The sequence below is a fragment of the Papaver somniferum genome, chromosome 3, assembly GCF_003573695.1.
Source record: "Papaver somniferum cultivar HN1 chromosome 3, ASM357369v1, whole genome shotgun sequence".
Lineage (NCBI taxonomy): Eukaryota > Viridiplantae > Streptophyta > Magnoliopsida > Ranunculales > Papaveraceae > Papaver > Papaver somniferum.
In genome coordinates, this window is record NC_039360.1 from 148,027,466 (window position 1) to 148,052,513 (window position 25,048).

At 35.6% G+C, this 25,048-nt stretch overlaps 2 protein-coding genes and 1 long non-coding RNA gene across 22 annotated transcripts; 1 reads left to right on the top strand and 2 right to left on the bottom strand.

The window, feature by feature from the left end:
* Positions 1 to 5,226: 5,226 nt before the first annotated feature.
* On the bottom strand, positions 5,227 to 14,687 carry LOC113357648. 13 transcript variants are annotated; one of them, XR_003363758.1, is made up of 16 exons: positions 14,544 to 14,687; positions 14,275 to 14,310; positions 13,136 to 13,325; positions 12,592 to 12,699; positions 11,781 to 11,860; positions 11,562 to 11,639; positions 9,900 to 10,037; positions 9,005 to 9,049; positions 8,570 to 8,674; positions 7,647 to 8,467; positions 7,446 to 7,568; positions 6,822 to 6,890; positions 6,635 to 6,709; positions 5,908 to 6,217; positions 5,731 to 5,831; positions 5,227 to 5,606 (listed from the first exon to the last, which is right to left on the bottom strand). It is a non-coding gene; the product is annotated as an uncharacterized LOC113357648 (long non-coding RNA). The 13 variants fall into 13 exon arrangements; XR_003363755.1 differs by having other exon boundaries at positions 9,860 to 10,037; XR_003363753.1 differs by lacking the exon at positions 8,570 to 8,674 and having other exon boundaries at positions 9,860 to 10,037; positions 13,136 to 13,318.
* A 438-nt stretch (positions 14,688 to 15,125) lies between these two features.
* On the top strand, positions 15,126 to 17,747 carry LOC113357647 (probable ribosome-binding factor A, chloroplastic). The gene is made up of 4 exons (XM_026601088.1): positions 15,126 to 15,660; positions 15,784 to 15,957; positions 16,595 to 16,789; positions 17,385 to 17,747. Exons 1-3 carry the CDS (start codon positions 15,271 to 15,273, stop codon positions 16,724 to 16,726), a joined length of 696 nt encoding a protein of 231 aa, XP_026456873.1. The 5' UTR covers positions 15,126 to 15,270; the 3' UTR covers positions 16,727 to 16,789; positions 17,385 to 17,747.
* Positions 17,748 to 20,231: 2,484 nt separating this feature from the next.
* LOC113357650 lies at positions 20,232 to 23,754 on the bottom strand. Of its 8 annotated transcripts, XM_026601091.1 has the most exons (8): positions 23,643 to 23,754; positions 23,398 to 23,565; positions 23,153 to 23,179; positions 22,941 to 22,993; positions 21,812 to 21,946; positions 21,527 to 21,591; positions 21,199 to 21,325; positions 20,232 to 20,448 (listed from the first exon to the last, which is right to left on the bottom strand). In XM_026601091.1, exons 2-7 carry the CDS (start codon positions 23,456 to 23,458, stop codon positions 21,211 to 21,213), a joined length of 456 nt encoding a protein of 151 aa, XP_026456876.1. In that variant the 5' UTR covers positions 23,459 to 23,565; positions 23,643 to 23,754; the 3' UTR covers positions 20,232 to 20,448; positions 21,199 to 21,210. The 8 variants fall into 8 exon arrangements, 3 of the variants coding, with proteins under 3 accessions (XP_026456876.1, XP_026456874.1, XP_026456877.1); XR_003363759.1 differs by having other exon boundaries at positions 21,499 to 21,591; positions 23,398 to 23,745; XM_026601089.1 differs by having other exon boundaries at positions 23,398 to 23,745.
* Between the last annotated feature and the right edge of the window lie 1,294 nt (positions 23,755 to 25,048).

Sequence of the window (25,048 nt, forward strand, 5' to 3'; positions counted from 1 at the left end):
TAGTTAGATCTAGTTGTGCTGGCGCCTGGCTATCAATTAGCTCCTCACTTTTAGTCTGTAATTTTTGTGCACGTAAGTGTCGAAACTTTAAAAAAAAAATTAAAAAATTACAGAGATGTGATAGCTACTGACACTGCAACCATGTATTCTCTATTCCGCTGTTGATTCTCCATGTTCATGCTTGAATTTAGTTAATGCGACCACCTATCCTCTATCAGATTGTTAAATATCGAAGCATCTTGAGAAGCTATACTCAGTTATTGTGAACATTGCTTTTCACCTTAGTAAGTTCGATTTTCTGTTGGAAGTACCGAACGTGCAACTTGATCAACATTTAATCAGAGATGTATACTTTTCTAGGTACATCCCAAGTTCACTAACACTTGGAGATATTGACTTACTCTACCTAATATTAAATGTTTTAATTGATGATTGCAGCGAGCAGCTGGAGCTCGACTAAAGTGTGACGAATGGTGGTGTAAGCTGATGGGATCACACTTGAACCTACATAACATAACAGTAAGAAAAAACTCTAACACCGAATTGAACTCTAGGCACTATGGTAAACTATAAAATTATATTGGCCCAATAATCTGGAAGAAACACCACCCGGAAAGCCCAAAAAATTTATTTGATTTTCCATGGGTGTCGTTATTATAAATACTGCACTTTTGGTTTCCACGGGATCATAATCCTTAAAGCGTTAAGTCCTAAAACATTCTAACTTAAAAAAAATCTAGATTAATGTTACTTAACCTTAATGTAGGAGCTGGTACTGAAAAAATTAATCAAATTTTTTAATAATTTTATTTTTAAAAAGAAATACCACCCCACTATTTCTTCAAATTAGTTTCCAAAAAACCATTGGTCGTATACTCTTCGTCATCAAAGTCTACTTTCTTTTTCAGTCTGCGTCTATTCTTTTTGACCGGTGTGTTTAGATGTTTGCTTCCTTGTGGTTACTTAATGCACGTTTCCTACCCCTCTTAGATGTCTCATTTTCCTTATCTTTGGTAGTATGTATAACATTTCATTCGCGACCTGAAACCTGTAAATAAAGAGAGCTTTACATGTAAACAATGATTCATATTTTAAAAAAAAAAAAGTGATTTAGTACCAATCGCTTGCAAAGCTACATGGGATTTTGTATCAGCTTATGAATCCTCTGATTCACCTTCTGGATTAAATCCTTTTTGTATCGTAAAATTATCATATTTGTTGTTTATATTGTACTCTCATATTACCAATTTGAAAATAAAGGTGTGGTCCTTGATTCGGTTGAACCACTTGTGTGCCTTTTCCCCTTGTTATTGAAAATAAATAATATAGTGACCATGCATTCATAGTACATCTATCTATACTCAAGTTAATTGCCCATACTAATATGTTGTTACTTTGTTGCATTGTTCCAAGTAATCTACACTTTTTTGTTGTCTTTTCCATCACTGTAAATACTGTTGTATCTCTATCATCCTTTACATACAAATTATATTTGTACCTGTGTGTATTCTAAGGCGTTAGTAAATCTCGATGTATTGTCCATCGATTTATTTAAAAATTTCTCTCACCATGGTATATCGATTTATTTAAATTTATCACCAAGGTTCCTCGTCTTCGACGTACTCAACCTTTATATTACATTTGATGCATGCCATGTAGTACCATTCTTTGTTCTCAACTAAGCCCAATATTTTCTCGTCGTAGGTGAATGTTTCGCCATGATACTCGAAGTATCATACATTTTACTATGTTTTATTCTAGCATGTAAAAAATGTACCAAATACACGCTTACCATATTTTCACTGTCAATTGCTTTCTATATGGTCTTTCTATATTCGATGGGATCATCCGGTTGTGGAGAGCAAATAATTTTGTTTCTATTGTCTCCTAGCATAAACTATATTTGAAATTTTAGTACGTAAGAAAAGTCATATAGTCCTAATTTGATTCAGGGCACTTACTTCTCTGGTATATTTAGATTGATGAACACTCTAGAGTCAACGGTAGTAGCTAATGCAAGTGCACCTGTTGCAAGGTATAATTGTCAGTTAGGTGAAAAAATACATGCTAATGTCAACACTTGTTGTGTTTAATTAGTAACAAACTACTAACTTCGGAACTCGCTTAAAAACGTGCCAGTCATAATAACAATTATCGGAGTATTCATGTGTTCCTCTACAACACCCTCTTATACTGATTTGCACAGTTCCCCCCATAGAGTGACCTTCATAAAAACCATCATGTTTCAACAATAATATAAGATTCATCATCAATTGATTAGGGTCTCAGTTTTTAAATTAGAAATTATATACCTTTTAAAATCAAAGTTATTTACTTTGTATCTTTCCATGACTATCTCTCTCTTATGAACTTCGCCAGACCCTTTTTGACCATCGGATGCAGCCACGGTAATATCTGAAGCAGATTTCAATCTTCCAATAGCATATGTATTCTGTTGTTAATTATATGTATCTTACATATGTATGTTGCATGGAAAATACAATCATAATTTGGTTCTTACTTTGGTTTTGTCAACACTTGCTCCCATAACCTACAAAATTTAAGAAAGTTTAGTTATGAACACTATGTGGAAAGAGAACATAGAATAGTCAATTAGGTTGTAAATATGTGTAAAATAGTTAATTACACAGTACAATAACTATTTCATTGACAAAATTTGCCTTGCCCTTTTAGCGAGCTAAGGATCCTAATTGTGACATCACGGTTATTGCAGAAATCCTTTATATACTAACCCAAAACCTCCTTGGCCTAATTTATTTTATATTGATTTATCAAAATAAAATAAAATAAATATATTCATTTAACCTTTCACAATCATGCTTACAAAGTAGTTGGCGGGAAATATACGCAATTCCTTCCAAATGCAATTATTAGTGCACCAAAAGTCTTTTGGCAGCAGATAGGTATTATATACCTTCCATATGTAATTTGAAATTTTTAAGCAAAACCCAACGCTAGAATTTTTCATAGCATTGGCACATCTCTAAGCCGTGCATTAAAAAATTGTAAAAAAGTAAAGCACTAAAACTTTTTTGAGATGTGGCCCCCACCCACCACTCCAAAGGAAACAAAATATTGTAAAAAAGTAAAGTACTAAAACTTACTTGAGATGTGGTTTCTTCTCATGCTGGAAAATAAGCAAAAAAAATCATTATACAAAAAAGAAACAGAAAATTTGGCTTTGGAAAGTTTGAAACAATATGAGCCGACTTTTGAAGCTATCCAAAAATTGGACTTCTCAGGTTGAGATTTGAGTTTTCAAAAACAATCAAAGTATGCAAAACCTGAATAAAAAACTTAGTCAATTGTACAATAGATACTTGTATCTTCACATGTATGTCAAAAATTATTGTTTCTCATGAAAAATAATTAGGACAATCTCCTCTAATGTTGTAGATCAAGTCTTCCAAGAAATTTGTGGGTACGTCTCATATCATTGTTGGTTCCTGTAATGGTGTAGTTAGTCTTTATTGTTGCTAATAACATTTGTTGACCACAACATTGATCTTTATAAAAGAAAAAGAATCATGACTGAATCATAAAGGCGTCTACCTTATTTGGATACATATGAGCAAGAGAGACCAAGCGAAAATGATGGTAAGCTCGGTGAGAATTAGTTGACCTAATGATTGATATACTTGCCATGTAAATTTGAGGTGTTTAGATTTGCGTACTCCGTAGTTAATACTTTCTATAGAGCTGTTTTATTTGTTGTACTCGAGTCAGTTGTAAACTGCTGAATGTAAGAGAAACTTTGTTCTCCAAATGGGCCTTCATGTCTATTTTCACTTGATCCTAATGACTCTGTTGCATCATGTATCATAAAACTATGTCGCAATCAAAAAATTCAAGCCATATTATATTTCAAAGTAAATACTTCGATTTGTAAATTTACTGTTTTGGATGCTGAAAAATGTACTCAACTTCAAATTCCTTCATTTGCTTAATCTCCACAAAGTGCACAGTCCAGATGAGCAATTCAGCAACAAAGTCATTCTTCTTGTTATTAAAACTATAGCCTCCATGGATCCAATCGATAATAGTAAAAAAAAAGAATGCAATAGTGACATTAACTTAAAATAAAAATGGTTCAAAAAATAAAATAAAAGTCCATGTACAGTGGTTTGTTGCTCCTTGCTTCTCGTAGGTCACTGCACATTTTATTTAGAGCCTTATAATCCATATCCAAAGTATTTGATTCGTCCAAAATGCTCCACTTAAGCTGAGCCTCCCCTGAGAAGTATGACCGGGTAAGACTGTATGGTAATTTGAAAATTATCAACTGTCAATTATTACCACACTATCACCAATCAAAATAAAATAAAATAAAATATTACCTCATTAATCTCTGTTCATTATCATTTTAGTGATGTTAAACAGTATAACAGTTTGCATAAACCATCTATGTGGTGTAACTTGTCAGTGCGTGAAGTCAAACCACTAACCTAAATTATGACACAGCTGCACAGAAAACAACCTATAGAAAGTATACAAATCAGCCACGCAGGAAAAGATGCTCAATTTGTATAACCTCAAGAGGTAGATGATGGTGGCTCTTCTTTAACACGGAAATAGTCAGCAATTATTGCGGTGCCGAGAACTGTCCTAATCATAGGCATAAGTATGCTTCCCCCAACCAACACAACCTCATCAAGATGACCGTTCTTTTCTGACATCAAAAATATGTTGGATATATAATCTTGTCCTGAACTCAAATTCATTCCTCTCCATCCCATAAAAGCTTTTACATCCAGATATATGTGTAAGGTATTAGAGAGAGGAAGTTTTGTGGATTCAACTTCTTTCCTCAACTTTCTAGATGTTGGGTTTACTCAAGTTTAGGTTACTAAAAAGCTATATAACATTGGCCATATTAAACTTATTCTCATGTGTACCACTAGAGCTGGCAAACGGGCGGGATGGGTCTGGCTTGTGACCAACCCGCGGGTTACGGGTTAATACCAGCCTGAGCTCGCGGGTTGAAATTCTTCACGGGTGGTCATTTATCCTACCCGCGCCCGTCCCGGGTAAAGCTCGCGGGTTCACGGGTGTTCACGGGTGAACTGGTTTTTGTTGAGTTAACTCGCCAGAAACCGATTTTTGGGCTATTTCCGGCCATATTCAGCCCATCTAAAGTTCCTTTCCTACAACCTAAGTACCTAACATTCATCCAATTCATTTTTATATCAATTCAAAAACTCAAAATTACAAAACTAAACTAATTTTGCCTTTAAAGAAACACAGATACTACTATACTAGTCATTAGTAGTTTAGTACTTAAGTACTTTAGTTACAACTTACAGACTTACAGTTCATGAATCATGATGATATTTCCAAGTTTCCAACAATGAAAATAAACATAGTTTCCAACAATGAAAATAAACCTCCGAGACTGTACCATATTAATAACCACTTCCTGCACAAAATATATATTGTGTGGTTAATCAAAAAAGTGTGAACTGTCAAAAAAAACATCTCCAAATTCCAATCTCTTTTCTATGCAAATTGGAGACATTGGTAAGTGATAAATAACTGTCTGTCCAAAAAACATTCTCTTTGAGTTGCTCCAACTATTCAATATGAATCTGTAATTTCAAGAAAAAATAAACCAAGCAAAAAAAAGATTCAAGTCAAAAACATGGAATTTGCATAATTACCCCGCTTTATATTGAAGAAGTACGCATACTAACTAGACGCATAAGAACTTACTTCCTCCACATCCTCCACTGCCCCATCCTCCACTGCGTCAGGTTCAAATCCTAATACATCTTCTTCAACAATCACATTGTCCTCATCCATATCTTCTTTTCCTACATGGATAAAAACAACCAATGTTATAGATAAGAATTAGACATTCAATAAATACAATATTACTGATTTTCTTACCAATTCCATATTCCCAATCACGAGTTGTTATTAACGCCTCAGCATTTTCAGGTAATAAGGAACTGCGAAATCGATCAATCACCCTTCCTCCAATGCTAAATGCAGACTCCGATGCGACGGTTGAAATAGGAATTGACAAAATATCCCCTGCCATTCTTGAAAGTACTGGATATTGTTGTTCATGGTTCTTCCAATAGTTTAGGATGTCGAGTGAATTTAGACAACCTCTGTACGTCTCGCCAAGATATTCATCTAACTCCGACAAGTCAGTTAATACATTATCACCACGTTCCTGTGTTGCAACATATTCCTGCATGAAACAACCTAGAAGTGGGTGAACTATGAATATACGAGTCTTAAAAGTCTTAGAAACAAGCTAACACCATCACATATTATATCCACAGTTGAAAACAAGCTAACGCCATCACATATTACATCCACAGTTGAAAACAAGCTAAATCCAACAATGTAAAGCACTCATGTGACTGCACAGCAAAACAGCTTCATCGTCATAATGTGGCATTAAACTTACATCCTAAGGGATTTCACTGATTAGTAAAACCTACTCATGACCACAAACATGATACATCTTAGTTTAGAGCAGGAGGCAATATCTCTATATTGAGACATTCTATAAAGTGTGGAACACTTCCAATGGGTGGAGTTCCTGACACGAGAACCTAAACGTTCAGCTAAGAAGATGAATAAACAGGAGGTACAAACAAACCAGTACTAGTGTAGTGTACTTGTAGATTGGTGCTACTTCTCCCGAGGCTGGAAAAAAGAGCAATGGTATTCTTCCCTGCAACCCAAACACACGATCAGATGGTGATTGTGTACAGAAAGAATGAAAATTACCATAAAAGATAAAGAAGTCAAATTTTATTTGATTTAAATTTACAAAATGTACTTACAGATTTAGGGGACAACCACTTATCCAAACTGCTCAAACCAAAATTTAAAGATTTCACTAGAACTCCAATCTACAAAACAAAAAGGATGCAAGTACAGCAGTACCAGCACTGGTTTAAATGTAGAAAAATGCTGGTAATATGAATGATACTTCGAAAAAGATAAACAAGATAAACAAAGAAAGACCTTTTGTATATGATTTCAATCACATCAAGCATGTTAAATCTCAACCAAAATTCAAACTAAACTCATTCAATTTGAAGCTCATACAATTAATATCTCAAATTCACAAGCAAACTCTAAACTGCTCATTCAATTCCAACCCATTACCCATAGTACCATTACTATCATTTCAATTTCACAAGCAAAACTGTTGAATACGAATACAACAAATAAATCATGGAAGTATGGAACTGAACAACATGAGTACATGACCAAATCAAACAGATCTTGTATATATAATCATCAGATTCATCACCAATTACAATCATACAATAAACTAAAACATGTGAAATTCAAAAAAATCTTAATCAAATCAAATTCAAAATCAAACAGAATAACAGATCTACTAAGAACAAGTCAAACTGAAGACTGAACTCAAATCGAATGAAAAAAAAACATCTTACATATTATTAATCGAACAGAAAATCAATTCACTCTTCACGAACCCAGAAAATCAATTCGTTGTTGTATTCCTCCGATCTTCACGAGCCCAGAAAATCAATCCGCTCTTGTATTTCTCTTCAAGACTTCAAACAATTTGTTATTCAAGCAGGCTAATCAAAAAATTTATATAAAGAAGAAAACAAATAAGAAAATCTGATTACCTGTCTTTGATCTTTAGATGAATCTAATAATTTTTCTGTCACTTCTGTGAATCTGTGAAGTTTACTCAGGAGAGTAGGAGACTCAGCAGCGCTGCAGCAGGGTCAGGGAAGAAGAAAAAAAGAGGAAGAAAGAAGAGGAAGGCGAGCTAGGGTTTTTTCCTTTTATATGAAGAGGAACGAACATGTTACATGACACGTAACAGATAACTGTGTCATTGTGTGACACGCAACAGCCTAAATGGCAGTGGGTGCGGACCGAGCCGGGTTACCCGCGGGTTGCACGGGACGGGACGGGTTAACCCGTTTCTTCACAAGCCACTAATTATACAACCCGCGCCCGTCTTGTGTAGTTACGATCCGGGACGGGCACGAGTTTTCACGGGACGGGACGGGCCAACCCGCGGGTTTTGGCTCGGATTGCCAGCTCTATGTACCACGCAGCCGGAGCGCAGTCTCAAAAACACCAACCACCACCAAGAATAATATCAATACACAAAGACTTGATTCGTTCACCGTCTGCGGGAGTCGAACCCACAACCTCATGACTAAAGCCATGCGCTCTACTTGTTGAGCTAAGACAGCCAAAGGGATGGAGTACAATACATACCTGCACTTTCCTCTTACACTATTACTTCACTAAAGAACATGACTTGGTTGATCATCTACATCTTACCAAGGACAAATCTTCCTTTGCCTCACGTCCTGATAAAATATGCATAATGATTGATGAAACAGATTATAGTAGAGAGACACAAGAAAAACCTTCATCATCCTTCGATAATTTTTCATGGTGGGCATATGCGATGGATGTTGCAAGTATCCTACGTGTAAGATAATAGTCTTCGTTAATTCCCAAAATATTAATTTCACTCGGATACAAAAGAAACTCAAAAAAAGAGGTAGCTGAATGTTATGTTGAGAACCTTCCTCAACATCTCCCGAAACGATAATTTAGCCATTTATAGGGATTCATCTTAATTTTGCTAATTCTCTCTATATCGCAATCAGTGTGGTTGGCAGGGATTCATCTGTTCATATAGATACTATCGATCACAGGTCAAGAAGAAAAAAAAGAGGGTGCGAACAAAAACATCACAAAAATGAGGTGTGAAGACCACTAACTAATATTAATGCAAACTATTTTGTGGAACTTGTAAAGAAGCCTGACCTTCACTGAGTTAGGGATCAAACTCTTATCCAATACTCAAAAACCTCATTCCACACTGTCAATTAATATGCTTATATAGTCCGGCTTAGGCACCAAAAACAGTCCCATAACATGATTCCCCTCCCCAAAGCACAAATTTCTAGATGATAGCTAAACCAAGTATGAACCCACAAAAAGAGGACTAAGTTACCTTAGAAGTTCCCCACACCTTGAAACTTTTCAGATACCTGATCATCTGAAAAAAAAATAAAAAAAATAAGATAAAGCAAATGATTATCAAACAGTAAACATGAGTATATTATGTAGCAATTCAAGAAACTTTTAAAACTACATTAAAAAAGAAAATAATTTTCAGCAGACTAATGAAACTGTTAAGCTTGCTAGTTATCAAAAACTCTCTAATTATCTTTTAAACTTCTTTTTCACAAACTCTTCAATGAAAGTGAGAGGAACAACATACATAAGGAAGACATGAAGTCATGTTTTTAATCTAATATCCATTAAAGACTTACATTACATGTCAAAGAAAATATATAATCAAGGTATAATTTTCCAGTTCCAATTATAAAGTCTTAAAGTGAAATCATAGTCCTGCATTATCAATATATGTAGGAAGACATGAAGTCATCTTTTTAATCTAATATCCATTAAAGACTTACATTACATGTCAAAGAAAATATATAATCTAAGGTATAATTTTCCAGTTCCAATTATAAAGTCTTAAAGTGAAATCATAGTCCTGCATTATCAATATATGATGTTGATGCATCCACCTCTTTCTTCCCATCAAGCTCCTAATTTTTTAGAGGCTGATCAATTAAAGGTAGATCCTATAGGATGTTAAGCAAAAAGAGCCAGTTAATTGGACTATAAGTCAATCTCGTTTTAGTTTTAGTTACAAAAAACGAAAAAACCCATTATCATGCATGCTTGGAATCCCGAGCCTCATCATACGCATATAAATTGTGCCATAAATTGGACAAAATTTTATGAAAAAACTAATTGAACTCATGACAACAAAATTCACATGGAAAAACAATGCTACCTCAATGAAGTTTCCTAATGCATTCTTCAATTGGGATTACCATTGTGATCTCCCTTGCTTTGCCTTTTCCATCCTTCCCCGGGAAACTTGGGTGGCAATGAGCGAATGACTTCTCAACTTGCTCTTCTTTATGCATCATCTTACTATATCATCTTCTCCTTGAATATTCTGTAATCATCTAAGGAAAAACAAAAAAACACATGGTTTAAGTATACGGGAGTGCAATTACTTAGTTAAAATTTTCGTTTTCTTCTATACAACGTAAAACAGATTGGAAGACGAACAAAGATTTCCCATATCCATATTTCAATTCAATGTATGAAATATGTGCATCAAAATTGAACTTTATGGTACCACCGTTTTTACTCCGGTAGGGAACGACCAAACGAACTAAAGAAACTCAAAAACTGAAAATACCAAAATACACAACATTTATAAACGATTAGATAGCTTGGGAGTGAATATTCCAAGAGAAAAATCAATTTAAAAAAGAAGAATAACTAACCATGAGAGACCAAGTTTAATTCCTAGCATTAAACTATTAGTGTAAAGTCAGTGACGGTGCACCCCTTGAACCCAAATGAGCAATCCCACACATGCCAGAATGTGGAACTTTCAGATCCATACCCATACCTATAATATAATACTGCTGGCTTTGAGTCTTCGAATTCTCGATGAATAAATGTAAAGCCGAGAACCACTATCGTTTAGATTGAGAAGTTACTTGCAATACCTCGTGTAAAAATATCTTATTCCCCCAGATAAACATGTTACACATTCATTCAAGGACATTTATGCCTCTTTTTTAAACTATATGAAGCAATAATATCTCAAATTATTAAGGCCAGTGACAGCAGCGAGACATGGAGAATGTAATATGCAGAAACCAAATACGAACCACTAAAAGCTTGCACTTGACATGAAGTCAACTATTTTTCAAATTGGCATGATATCAGTGTCGAGGTTTAGCAACCTATACATCTTCATTCTTCAATTATATTCATGGTATTTTAATAGCATCCCCAGTCTCATTTTCTTAAGCGTACTAACTCATGCATGATACTCAATATCCAAATGTAGCACGGTAAAACATAGAAATGAATGAACTTGATAACGTAAATCGAATACGGAACCTTCTAACATGAAGTCCAGTTTCAAAAAAAAAAATAGAGTCAGATGAGCTGCCATTGTGGCATAGATACATGTTGCGGACACGTAAGCAAGAGAGTTTATGTATACCAATATGGAGCAGTGTTGTTCATGGGGATGATTACTAAAGATACCACACAACAGAGAATGATACTATTACATGTCTACATAGTTCTCATGTTTTCGTTTTCGCGGCATATGGAACATATCCAACTAATGAGATACATAGGACTGTACAGGAATTTTCATTTTATGTCTACATGCAAACCAAGTTTCTGATTAACATAGCTTGTACTCTCCTCTACTGATCCCAAAATTATTATCTTTCACATTTTGAGCTAAATAAACCTACTTCCCAAAATTCTTCCTAGAATGTTACTAAACAAATAAGTCTTCGTACACTGCCTGTTTAATGGATTTTCTGTGAATTTAGATTAATCTTATGTGTAGGCACTAATTATGACAGTGCTGCCAAAGTTGTAGGCACTAATTATGACAGTACAAAAGAAGCTGCAAAAACATATAGTATATATATGATGTATAGATAAATCACCTGGTTCTCATCCTTCTCCTCCGGGCGTTGTTGTGCTATCCTACTTTGGCGTGCTTTCTGAGCAGTTGAGCGAGATCCCTGGCAATTCGGACACCAATCAATCATATTAGAAATAATTAGGAAATCTCAAAAACACATTTATAACTAAGCCATGTAACCATAATTTAGCCCTTATAGTTGAGTTATGTAACTTTGGATGATGATCTAATGTTACAGTACGTGTATTGTTTTGTTGTCCGTGATAGCCATCACTGTGAGTTGTTCTCACATCGTGCTTTTTGTGCTTCCGATCTGGATCGCTGGCAAATCAAAAAGTAGGCAAGCTAATTCAGCAACAGAATGAGGCAAGATATTAAATAGGATAATAATGATTCTAGTTTTGTGATTGAATCAAAGTTTCTGGGGAATTATTAAGTGTTATCATGAAATTGGCAGGAGTCCCTTTTATGGTAAATATCGCAATGATCTCCATATAGGTACGAATAGTTAAAACCGTGAGTCTTTCCTATCCGTCCAATTGAAAACTCAATCTGGAGCTTCCCCACCACCGGATCGGGTCCCCATCAGACGTCGTCCATCTATGTGAAACTGAATCATTTTAGGTCTGGTGGTGTTATAGTTTTACCTTCTTCACATGATGAGAATTACTCTTCATATTGAGTAGCACTTCCTATTGATGTCCTGTTGTTTGAAACTGTACTCTAATCGCCGTGATCGTGATAGTTCTTTGAAAATTCAGCGTACAATTTAGTAAGAAGCACACCGGAAATTATTCTTACAAAATCAAGTAATTCTCATTGTACAATTCAGTGTATAAACTTAGGGGGAACGAAGAGAACCTTCATAAAAAACTAAATAGAACAGAAGCAGGTCGGTCGATCGTCTCTTCATTCTTCTGTTTTACCTACCTAAGCTTCAGTGTCTTTATAGTGCTTGGTTTTTTGGTCCGGTAATCAACACGAATTTCGCAAAGAGATACATTCTATGATACTAATGGTAGCAGAGAAAGAGTGGCATGGATCATATGTACCTGTTCTAGCCACCATGTCGCTGCTACATGAGGGAATACTATAGCGGGTGTTGGGTGAGGAGCAGCGAACGCAAATCTCTGTCAGTATGGCCAAGCTCAGTCAATTCACTGCAAAATAATTTTAAAAAAACAACAACTGAAGTTAGCTTTGGTGCAACAAATTGTTCTAAAAAAACAATTTAAATACGAAAACACAATTTACCAATCACATCTATTCAGTATTCACATTCTTATCACAGACAACTACTTCTAACATGTCCAACAGTTATAACACCCCAACTGGACAAAGTATCAGTCAATGTAGGTTTGGTAGTTCTTGCCAAAAACGAAATTGCCAGAAACTATTATTGAAAAGCTCATCAGCCAACTTCTGCAGGCTCCTTATAAATTCACATGATGTGTTTGCCTAGCTGGAAATTTTTCCCTTCCATAGATCAGTTACACAGTGAGCTGGAGCACTATCGCCTATCATAACAGCAAATGGATAGAAACGACATGTTTTACCATCAAGGACGTGATGCAGACAATTGAAGGAATGACGTACCTTGTTTGATAGTGCCGATCCTGGAAAATCCCTTAGTATACATCGCGCCAGTGTCCTCAGCGCTGCAGAGATGCAGCTTGTTATCAATAAGTCCTATAGTTCTTTCCATATACAGAAGGGTGACCATCCTTTTTGTAGCAGATATACTGAAGGTTGGCGTTGTTCCTTTACGACAATGACCACCTGAGTTCTATTATCCACCCATTCAACCATATCAGATTCTTTAGCGAGACTTATAAAATTTTCCCTAGCATTAGCAAGTTTTATTTGGATTCCTATATGAACTTGAAATGACATGATCAAGACTCATTGTTGAACAACCATAATTTCGTGAAAATCAACCAAATAGTATGAAGAGATTTTATGCAATGACTTTTGAGCTAAGATTAAAGAAAATGCAGTACGGAAAGGGCATCAAATGGATTGAGATGCCACACTTCAGAAAACACGGCAATAAAGTTGAAAGCGCACAAAGCGAAATTCAAAATATCAGTTCATAGAAAGTTTTCCTACTTGAATTGGGCAAATGAATACTTCTGAATATAACCCGAGTTTTGTTATAAATAATACAAATCACAAAAGTTATAAATAGATATGGGATGAAAAAGCAGTAAGACAATCTTGTTTTTGGTAATGAGCTTAGTTTCATAATTTATTAGTGAACCCCAGTGTAATAAGATTAACCGAATCTAAAGAAGAACACAAACCATGTGACCAATTAGAGTTCTACCAATTTAGAAGCCTTAGCTCTAATCTCAACATTAACTGCCCAGCTAAGATGGTAGAGAAATTGTAGCACTTCAAATTGTGCACTGCCAATCATGCTTCTGAGATAAAATTTAGCTTAAAACAGTGGCTGGAGCAGTCAGTTGAATCAGAATTTCCTGGGTAGCGTACACGAGACTTCCTTCATGTTAATACACCTCAACTAAGGATCAAACTGATAGATATATTTCGTGATTTGAATTTGTGTCCTTTCTATATAGGTTTCAAAGAAGCCCTAAATCACAACAATCTTATTAGAACCCTAATTTATCAAAAGAGTGACTCGATGATTCGAAATAAAAACGAATGGAAACCCTAAATATCATATAAATTGATAAATTAGGGACTGCCGCAATACGTTTCGAGATCCATACCTCTTCGAAGAACTACAATATTTTCCTCTTGAAGTTCTGCGAACAATACAAAAGATCTGTAATTTCATTGACAAAATTGCAGAAACAAAAAAATCAAAGTCATAAAAAAGAGTAACTCAATAATTCGAAACAAAAACGAATAAAGCAACCATTAAACTTAAACAGTATATTTAAAACCCCCAGGATTTACCCCAGATATATGAAACCCTAGGTTTTAATTTCTGAAATATTAACAAAATTCAATTACTATTTCCAAAATCTCTACTTACTTAACAAATCCCTTCACGACCAACTCAAAAGGAAAAGAATAAGGAGAAGCAAATGAAGGTATAGATCCTGGTGGTAATGGTGGTGGTGGCAGTGCCGGAGAACCAAAAGAAGAACTCAGTATGTAGAAGAAGAAATCTACTGCTCGGCTGGAGGTGGAAAATAGAGACAAAAGGCAAAGAGCGTAAACCCGCCCAATATTTGGTTCGCCCACTGCGACCAACCGTGAGTCTTTCCCAGCCGTCCAAGTTAAAGCTCGATCCGGATGATGTGGACCGCCGGATGATCTTCTTCGGTGAATCCTATCCACCGATTGACTCTTTGATCGAGGAGTCAAAGTGCATGTATTTTTATAACAATGAATCACGACACACTTTCCATTTTAGTGTTTTAAGAAAAAGTGAAAAAGAAAAAAACGCTGAACCATTCAATGTACAGCGCCGCTTTACTCGGCATTTCCTTACTAAATTCGCCATCACATTGGACCTAGGAGATTGTTTATGCTGACGTGGATGTCCAATCTAACAGCTAGATACCTAGCCATACGACTAAACCTAACGCGAGTTACTAAAATACCCATTAGAGATATCGTTGCTTTTCTTTCGTTCTTTCTTCTTTGATTTCTGCCGCGAAATATCATTTTTCTTTTCCTATTTCAACGATTCTGTAAAAGAACACCTCAATTTTAATATCAGAAATTCTCGTCACGCATCATCTAGTAGCCCACAAATGCCTACTCTTCTTCACTTAAATTTACAGTTACCTAATTTATCCTCAACTCACAATTTCCTTCTATCCAAAACCCTAATCACCAACAGTTACACCACAAATTCATCATCATCAACATTACAAAGAAAATCAAATGAAATGAAAACCCAAACTCATACTTCATTCAGTTTCGTCAGCAAACCCTCGAATCGTCATAGTATACTCAAGTGTATGGCACACCCTAGAAGGGTCAAAATGGTAGCAAAACAAATACAAAGAGAAATTTCTGATATGCTTCTTACTGATAATGTTCTTCAGTTCGCTATTCTTCCAGAAGCTGAACTTGGTGCTGACCGTTACTTATCTTCGCTGACTACTGTTTCAGATGTTGAAGTTTCTCCTGATTTGCAGGTATGTGCAAAACTAACACCAATATAATAATTGTCGAAGCCCTAGGTTTAATTTAGTGAGTACATTGTGAATAAACTTGGTTTCGGTGTGCTAACTGGTTATACTATCTTCTCATCTTAATAGGTTGTTAAAGTTTATGTATCTGTTTTTGGGGATGAGAGAGGAAGAGAGGTAGCTTTAGCAGGATTAAAGGCAAAATCTAAGTATGTACGCGGTCAGTTGGGGAGGCGAATGAAGTTGAGACTGACTCCTGAAGTACGTTTTATTGAGGATGAGTCTCTAGAACGAGGAAGCAGGGTAAACTCACTCTCCTTTTGCGTTTTACACAGTTAGATGTGATGTGCTCTTAAAAAGGCTTTAGTTCCTTTAATAATAAAACTATGAAACTGACTTGCTCGCTGTTCTTGATATTGTGCGTAACTGTTGATTATGTGATTGTTGATTGCATTTGTGTGTGGAGGTTTGTTTGGATTGTAAGTGTACCTGAAATGATGGCTAGCATTACAAATAGCATTTGCTTTGAAGGAGGGGTAGGTGTTGGTCTGGAAGAGGAAATTGACTTGACACACATGATCATAATTCTATAATTAACATGTTTGAAAGTCATAAACGTATGCTGATTTGTCTCAAATGCTATGATCGGAGACTTATCTGTATAATCCAACAATTAAGAAATTGTGTGTCCAGTAGCTTAGAAGTTGTGTGCAGTTACTGTTTCACCTTTCAGGCCTCCTAATCCTTCCTTGGTTCCTGTAACTCTCACCGATGGGTTTCATTGGCTGGGCAGCTTTGCATTTATCAGCTTATTAGGTCCATAATTGTGGAACTTAAACTGACCAGACCGTGGGTTTTCATTAGTCTTTTCTTAAATTCTTGTAAAAGGCTGAAGTACCAGACCTCTGCATATTGATCTGTTCGGCTTTAACTTTCACAGGTGATAGCCATACTGGATAAGTTGAAGAATGATAAAGAGGTAGTAGAAGGTCAAGAAGAGGGAGATTATGATTCATCTGATCTACCTGATGATGATGAGGACCCTGATGAAGGGATTATTTATGTGGATTAGTTGATCCTCCTTGTTGCTGCATGCATTTTACGAACTTGGACTTGGACGTGGAACATTTCGCAGGTTAGTTGTGTATGTATTAACTGTAATTGTAGTTTTTGTCAGTTTTTCTTTTCTTCTAAAATCATGTGTTTACAATTTAAAGTTCTTGTACAAATGGTATTGTATCATCAACTACATATTGCATCTGAAACTGTTTAACCACATGCATATAGTAAAACCTATAGCTGGCTTTTATCTTTTGTGGAAAGACATTGAAAATTAGATGGTTCAGTAGACTAACATTGTCCTGATCGGAGTTGTGAGATTTTTTTGTTTTTAAAGTTTTTCTCTTGAAGATGTGGACAAAATGGAAAAAGAATTTAAAGGTGGCCATCAATAAAATAAAATGAAACCAAAAATGATAAAAAGAATCGACGGCAGATGAGGGATTTAGAGCTGATGTTAAAGCATGTAGTCTTGGTGCTGCTAAATAGATGACTGCTGACCAAGTGTGAACTTATATTGGAGTCTTCGATTCAGACTCCCAATCCATTTGTGGAATTATCTTAGATATTTAATATTCTTAAAACTGTGATAATTCTAATCGAGGAATGGTACACATTTGCTGCATAGATGGTCAGGTTGATCTCCTTAGCTACCTTTATTAATCTTGCAGGGGTCGCTGTGGAGTTCTTGCTTTTTTTAAAGCTGACAGAGTGAAGTAATGACGAAGTGAGACTTCCATTTTCGACAATATCTGAATTCTAATGACATTTAACACCTGAATGTGAACGTCAAAATCACCAATCAATTTACAGTAGTTTTGTTTGGCTGGTGATTATGTTCCTTTTTTGTAGAAGTTGTCTTTGATTTTGTCCTCCAAACCAGTTCTTTGTGATCTGTTTGTTATATCGAATATTTCTTAACAACACTGCTGTAATCCTACGATCAAGCCCATCAACGTGGCTAGGAAATTGTATGTAGAGTCCTTCAGCCGATTCATCTTGTTCGGCTCAAAAATTGATTTTGTTATTTGTTATTTGACCCGACACCTAACCTGCACAATGAGATAGAAGCCATTCACAGTCTACCAAAATCCTGGGATAACATCAGTTGTCTCTAATAAATGGTCTCCTTATCTTGCTGTGTGGAAATCACACCCTTGTTTAGTTTGTTACCGAATCTGATAATAGGTGAATACTAATTCTGAAAAGAATGAGAACCAAGAAATGTAAGAAATAACCAATCCAAAACCCATTCTAACAGTGGAGTTTGAAAGCCCACTGAATGGATGCATATTGAACATTGAGCCGTAGCTAATTATGTTTTGCTCAATCCAGGTAAACACTAAACTAGACACACCCAAAACCAATACCCCTTTTTTGGGAACTGACGAACGCTTATCTTCAAATGTTTTTAACAAAACACCACCGAAGGTCCAAAGTAATTTTACTTATCTTAGGTCTCCGTCTTCACCTAGTCCATGGCATTTTTTACTCAAGATAGGTTTGCTTTTTGCTCTTTTTAGTGAAGGGGCAAGTGCTTTTTTTTTTCTTTCTGAAGAGTTCGAACTTTGAAGGTCTATTTGGAGATATCAATCCATGCCGACTTCGCTGGTCCACTATAAAAACATGTTCGCATAAAGCAATTAATTGAAATGGCATGTTTCAAATTGCACGAAGAGATCGGTTGAAATAGCACGTTTCAAATTCCACACGCATACAGCAACTCATCGTGGAAAAGGATCATGCATATAACAATTTTGTTTTTTTGCTCGGTAAGCATACAGCCATTTAACATCAGATCATTCGAAAGGATGAAGAATAAAGAGAGAATCGAAAACAACTTGGCTTTGACACCTCATTGAAATCCAGCCTCTTAAAAAAAAATCAGATTTTTCGTCCATTAAGATTAATAATAGACTAGATCGGCAGTTGACGTAACGCAATCAGGAAGGAGTCACTACGGTATTGGGAATTTGGGAGAGAAGAAAGAGATTCCTTTTGTGAGTGAAGACAAAGGGGAAATCCACCAGATAGCGTTCAGTTTTGCCATCATAAAGGCTCCATCAGTACAAGAGAATCCAATAAAATTACTCCGCTGATAGATTTTAGAGAGAGAAGGAATGTGTGTGGTGTAGAGTGTAGACTGCGGAGTTTGTAGCATGCTTATTCCTGAGAAGTTTATGTTCCTCGGCAGCCTAACAGCAGCAGGTACATGTTCCCCAATCCCCTGACACGATACACACTCTCTCATCCCAACTTTAATCACTCTCTCAGTAGTTTATTGTCTTGTGTTCATTACTCTAAGTTAATCTCTTTTAATCAGATTTAGTTAAGGCTAATCCCTGTCTCTTTAATATGATCCCGACATGTTATCGTTTTTAAAGAGACAGCAATACAACGAATCTCAAACTAAAGAGCAAATATCTAAGAACACCGTGAGGATTAAAACATGCCTTCTGTGTTCCAGAGGGAATATAAATCTCAAAAGTTTTAAGTTCATAGGGCTAATTACTAATTAGGTGATTAGTGGACTCGGTTTGTCAATTTGAATCGTATAAATAGAGAGGTGTGAACTGTGAAGTGTATCGCGCTAGTATATTTATGGGAACTAGATTTTGTGCCCGGGCATAAACTTGGTTCACCAATTCAATCTACAATTACAAATAGAACGACGTAATCATGCACCAACTACAAACACAATGCATCACTTCGCCTCGCCCAGTCCGTCCCGATATGATTCGGTAAGGCTCGGCTTCGCCTCGCCCAGTCTCGATATGATTTGGTAAGGCTCGGCTTCGCCTCGCCCAATCCTGATATGATTTGGTAAAGCTCGGCTTCGCCTCGCCCAGTAACGATATGATTTGGTAAGGCTCGACTTCACCTCGTCAAGTAACAATATGATTTGGTAAAGCTCGGCTTCGCCTCGCCCAGTCACGATATTTAATAGTACGAAAATTATATGCAAATCACATCTAAATTTGCACTTCACTTGAATAGAAAGTGATATGGTTTTGTGGATAAGAAGGATAATTAAGCGGCAATTGTTCTCATAATCACATAATGTTGTTCTTAAATAAGTATATATACAATCAGGTTCAACTGGCTGATTGAGATAAAAGGCTTCAATTTGCAACAACACCATTTTGTGGTGAATTACATTGCTTTTGAAAGCAAACAAATTATACTAAGTAAGCTACCGGACCTGAAAACCATCCACCGTCATTCTATTTTCTTTTAACCATTTTTTTAGTTTGATGTGATGTGGCTCTATTTTCTTTTAACCATTTTTTTAGTTTGATGTGATGTGGCTACGCCTTGTCCCGTCACTTCGCAAATTTGATTTGGTGTTCGAAAAGATGGTGCTTTTGTCCTATAAGAAAGGAAGACACTTCTTAATTTCATTCTTTGTTTTTCTTTATCCGTCACTTCTTAATCCAACCCTTCCAAACTCCCTCAAACTACCTATCTAAAAGTTCATGAATAGGAGCTGATAGAAATATAAAGTCATTTTCGATAGCTTTCAACAAAAACAATAACCAATGTCCTTATTAATTAATATATACTTAGTCAACACAGAAAATTCACTATTTGTACCGCAGTACCAATGAGTGGAAACATCCATACTAATAAACAAAAAAGCATGTGAAACCAAAATTAACCCTTGGGCTTTATGTTTCCGATAAGAAACACAAATCTGGCTCCCCTCAGGTGTGCGCTGCAAGGCCTCGAGCATGTCTAACGAAACACAAAACAAAAAACAAAAAAGTATCAGCAAGAGCAGAAAGTATGTCGATATCGCTCTTTAGTGTTCTATTCTCTGGAGATTTCATTGTATTCCCCATCTTCCTTATTTGTTTTTCTTTTCCAGTTTCTTTTTTCCTAATGAAAATGTGATGACAATACTTTTCTTTCATTTTCTTAGCCTAACAAACATGAAGGAGTCAGAAGCCATTTAAACCCCAAGCATATAACTTTAACTAAGCTAATGATTATTGGTAGGATTGTAAAGATTCTTAATTTTGTTTCTTCTTTAGGGTCAAGAACATCAACTATGGAAATAAAACATTCTTTCCAAAATTGTCTAAACTATTAGACGAAGAAAACAAATTTTATGATTGGAATCGGAATAATGGAAACAAACCCTAACATCATAAAAGTCATATACACATACAAAAAATTCAAGACATAAAAACGAAAGATGAGTTATCTAGTCCTTGATTAGATTCAGGTCAAATTCTGAGATGAGCAATCTTAAGAGTAAATAAATAATGAAGGTCTAAGAAATGAAGGTCTAAGAAAGCGATCTGAAATCCTTCAAAAATGAGGATAAAAAGCATATTTATTCCTTAATGGAGAAAAAGAAAGCAGGGGGAAAGTAAGTGAATCCCTAAGTCATGTCAAAAGGGTATTACTAAAAAGATTGACAATGATCTTGAAGTATGGAGGAAATAAGTTCTCATTCACTTAAAAATATACTCAAAGTACCTGACATTTCTGCTAAGAGAGTTGGACGACACATGAGGGATCATTTTTGTTTGGTTGAATTGATGTGATTGCTTCCAAAACTGTTTCTTGTTTCGCCTTGTTCTTTGGTCTAGATTCCTTTCTATACCTGGATTCAACAACGAAGGATTTAGTTTAAAAATTCATACAATTAGCAAACAAAAATGCCATTAGGTGCTACCAGCAACACCAAATTTGATACAAATTAGGTGCTACCAGCAACACCAAATTTGATACAAATCTTTTTAATTTTCTTTTGTAATCATCTTGACATTCTCTTACTCCAGTTAATTTTGAATTTGTCTCATACTTTCCATCGAGAGGGTACGCTAGATGATAATGGGTTTGTTTTCTCTTTATATGTTGAAATCTAACCTGCATAGAGGAAATTGAGAACTTAATAGAGGGTATGCGAGATGATGATGGGTTTCTTTTCCTCTATTAAAAACCAATAACAATGAATGATTGATCATACCACCGCTAACTGGTAAGAGAACAATTAAGAGAGTGATGACTATGTAAAGAAGAACGTAAAGAAATCTAACCCGCATCAGTCCAATGTGTACCAGCATCAAGGGCTGGAGCAGCAACTCACCTTCCCATTGGGTATCACCACCCATTGATCATTAGAAATCCTATCAGCAACACCAAAATAGGCCACTGGAGCAGCACCCTCATCTGTTTCCTGATCCTTGGCTTCGTCAGGATCCCTGTAGAAGAATGAATCCACCTGCAAAGTACAATTTCTATATAAAATTATTGATAAAAAATATATATAAAAAATAATACGCAATTCAGTATTCACTGCTCCACTCATCACAAACTAATTGAGCACAATAAAGGTAAAATCCCAAAGGAAACTGAGTCGTGTTTTTTTGTTGATGCTTTCTTGGGTTACCAAGAGAAAAACTACCTTCTACCTAGATGAAGAAAAATGATGCAAATGGTGAGCAGCATTTGCTCTATCGATAGCAGCATTAATCTTGGCACAGGTATAAGAATACTTTGTTGTAGTCAGCGAGCTCGCAACGGCACATAGAATGGCTTATGGAGCAAAATTGAAAGGTATAAGAGTAGACGAATGTCACAGCTCCAGTGTCTCTAGAGAATTGCACCATCAATAGTTTCAGGCACCTATAAGCCACAACATGATACCAAGATAATCCTAGCTAACTACCACATTTTAAATTTGACTTTACTGAAATGTACTTGTATAGGGTATAGTCTGATCACTTGCCACATACCCCACTTGGCTTCTCATTGGAAAGTTCATTAGGTAGATGAAATAGCTACCATCGAAGTAACCTATCGCCAAATACCTATAGTTCTTATTTATTTTGATCTATCACTTAATGTGCCCACTAAAGCTACGTTCCATAACCTCTGGAGATATTTCAACTTGTACCATCTGTAGCGACCATTAAATGGTTGCAATGATCTGACAAAGCAAATAAAACAGCCTTTCCCCAGTTTATTGCCCATGGAATTCCTTTGAATATCAGATGTTTTAACCATAGCTCGTAACCTCTAAAAATATAATAACACTACAGAGTATATGACCTTTTAGAAAAGATCGCATGCATATCATTTCACCAAGTATGAAGAGTTCATAACCCAATCACTAGTAATGATACTGAAACATGCATAAATAGGTAATGTATAAGAGATTTAAAGAAATAAAACGAAAAACGAAAAACATAGCAGAAACTTTATAACGCAATTACCTTGAATGTACACCGTCTTGCATATTCATAAGTTTCGAATTCCTCCAGAACAACTACGACCAAACATGTTAAGCCCGGTAATTTTTTCAATGCTTTCACACACATGGTGGCATTATTTAGCCAAAACAGTCAAGAAAACAAAAATTGAAACTTTATATGACTCAAGGTATTACATATGTTAAAATCGAACTACAGGCTTTCCTGGTGATCACCTCTATTGTTGCAGATACATGTATCACCTACGAAATCAGAATGATCATACAACAAAAAATGAGAAAGTAAGAAACAAACTCTACTAACAATTGAAATCCATGTGGAAAAAATCAAGATAAAAAATAGATGAATTAGTAATAAGGGTAGTGTTTACGAAATATTGTCAAGATTTTGTTGTTTATCAGGGGGAAAGAACAAAAGAAGAACCTTGACAATTTGAAAATCAGTTTGTAAGGCACACTACCGTAGTTTGTCAACTTCACATGTACCTTCTCTTCCTCATAGGCAGCAATCCACTTCTCCATCTCCAAAAGTCACTAACAGACCAACAACTCGACTTCCTCTTGTGTTATCCCGTTAGCTCGACCTCCTCAGTGTTCAGAATCATCGTATCCCGAAGCCACATCAAAATCTGTAAAAGAAACCATTAGTACATGATCGAAAAAAAAAAAGGAAAACGATGATGAATTAAAGGGAGAGAAGTAGAACATGGAGAGGAGAGGAAGAAGGCTGCAGAGAGAATAGAAAAATTAATGACGATTTGTTTCGGAATAAAATCTAGGTTTGTTACTAGGGTTTCTTAGGTTTTTCTTTCTTTTTTTTCGGGAGAAAAAATAAAAAGAAAATTCTTTATTTCGTGAGAAAAAACCTTGTTTTTCTCTTCATCGAGGAAAAGTGAAACGGAGCAATTCTGTGAGTGGGTGAGGGTCACCATTCAACGTGGAGCCTTATGAGCTTAGGATTTTAAAGGAGTTAGATAACATATCACGCTAAAATTTAGACTTCTCTTACACGTATTTATTATTTATAGTCCAAAATAAATACTTATTATCGAGCACGACGCTATATTATAAAACACAGGTGTTAGTATCTTGATAGGTGCATTATCTTCACTAGTTTAATGCTCTATATAATAAATAAAGTAAGGAAACACTAAAAAAATTCAGAATAACAACTCGAAATCCTACTTCTCCGTTCTTCTTCTCCGTATATGCATCCCTTCTAAAAGTTTTAAAAGTCTTTTTAAATAGTATTCATGGCATCTAGGTAATCAAGTACTCGCGGTAGCACGTGTCCTTGTTTTTTAAATTGAAAATAGGTACGACAAAATTCTACCACCGACTACTATCAGCACATCCAAAACCCAATAAGTGTTGATAGAAGAATCTTCAAATTCCTTTATACTTTTTCACCAACTATCGGCACATACAAAATACCACGTTTTTCGATAGTCGGAAGTCGAAGTTTGTATATTTATTCACAAGATTATCGGCACATATAACACCTTACAAGTTTCGATAGTTGTACCTGACATTTTCCATCAGATTTTTTGTCAAACTATCGGCACATACAAATATTCTAAATTGCTGATAATTGTTGTTCTGGTCATCCAGGATATTTTCCGACCAATTATCGACACATACAAAATGTCATAAGTGTTGATGTTATTGTTGAATGTCATTTCTTCTCTAGCTTGATTGTTTTGCGCATCTCGCTTATACGACCTCGGATTGACCTCATTCTTATTATATTGGCTTCGTCTTTTCATTCTCTTCAAAATGATGATAAGTACTCTCTGATTTGAATGAGTATCATGTGGTATTTATCTTTTCTTCACTTGTATAATTTGGCTTTCTTGTACACGTTATCGTTCAAACTTTACTATGCATAACAATTATATGATTATGTTCTTTTAATATGATTATTTGTTTCGTATATTTAAGTCGTGAATTAAATATCTTATAACTTGTCTACAACTAATTAGGAGTCTTAAGTATTCCTATCAAAAACCCTAAAAACTAATAGTAATGTGTGATCACTAATGGTGCAAATCCTGAAAGAAGTCACAAATGACCTAGGTTGAATATGCAACGATTCTGTTTATATTGCCTATG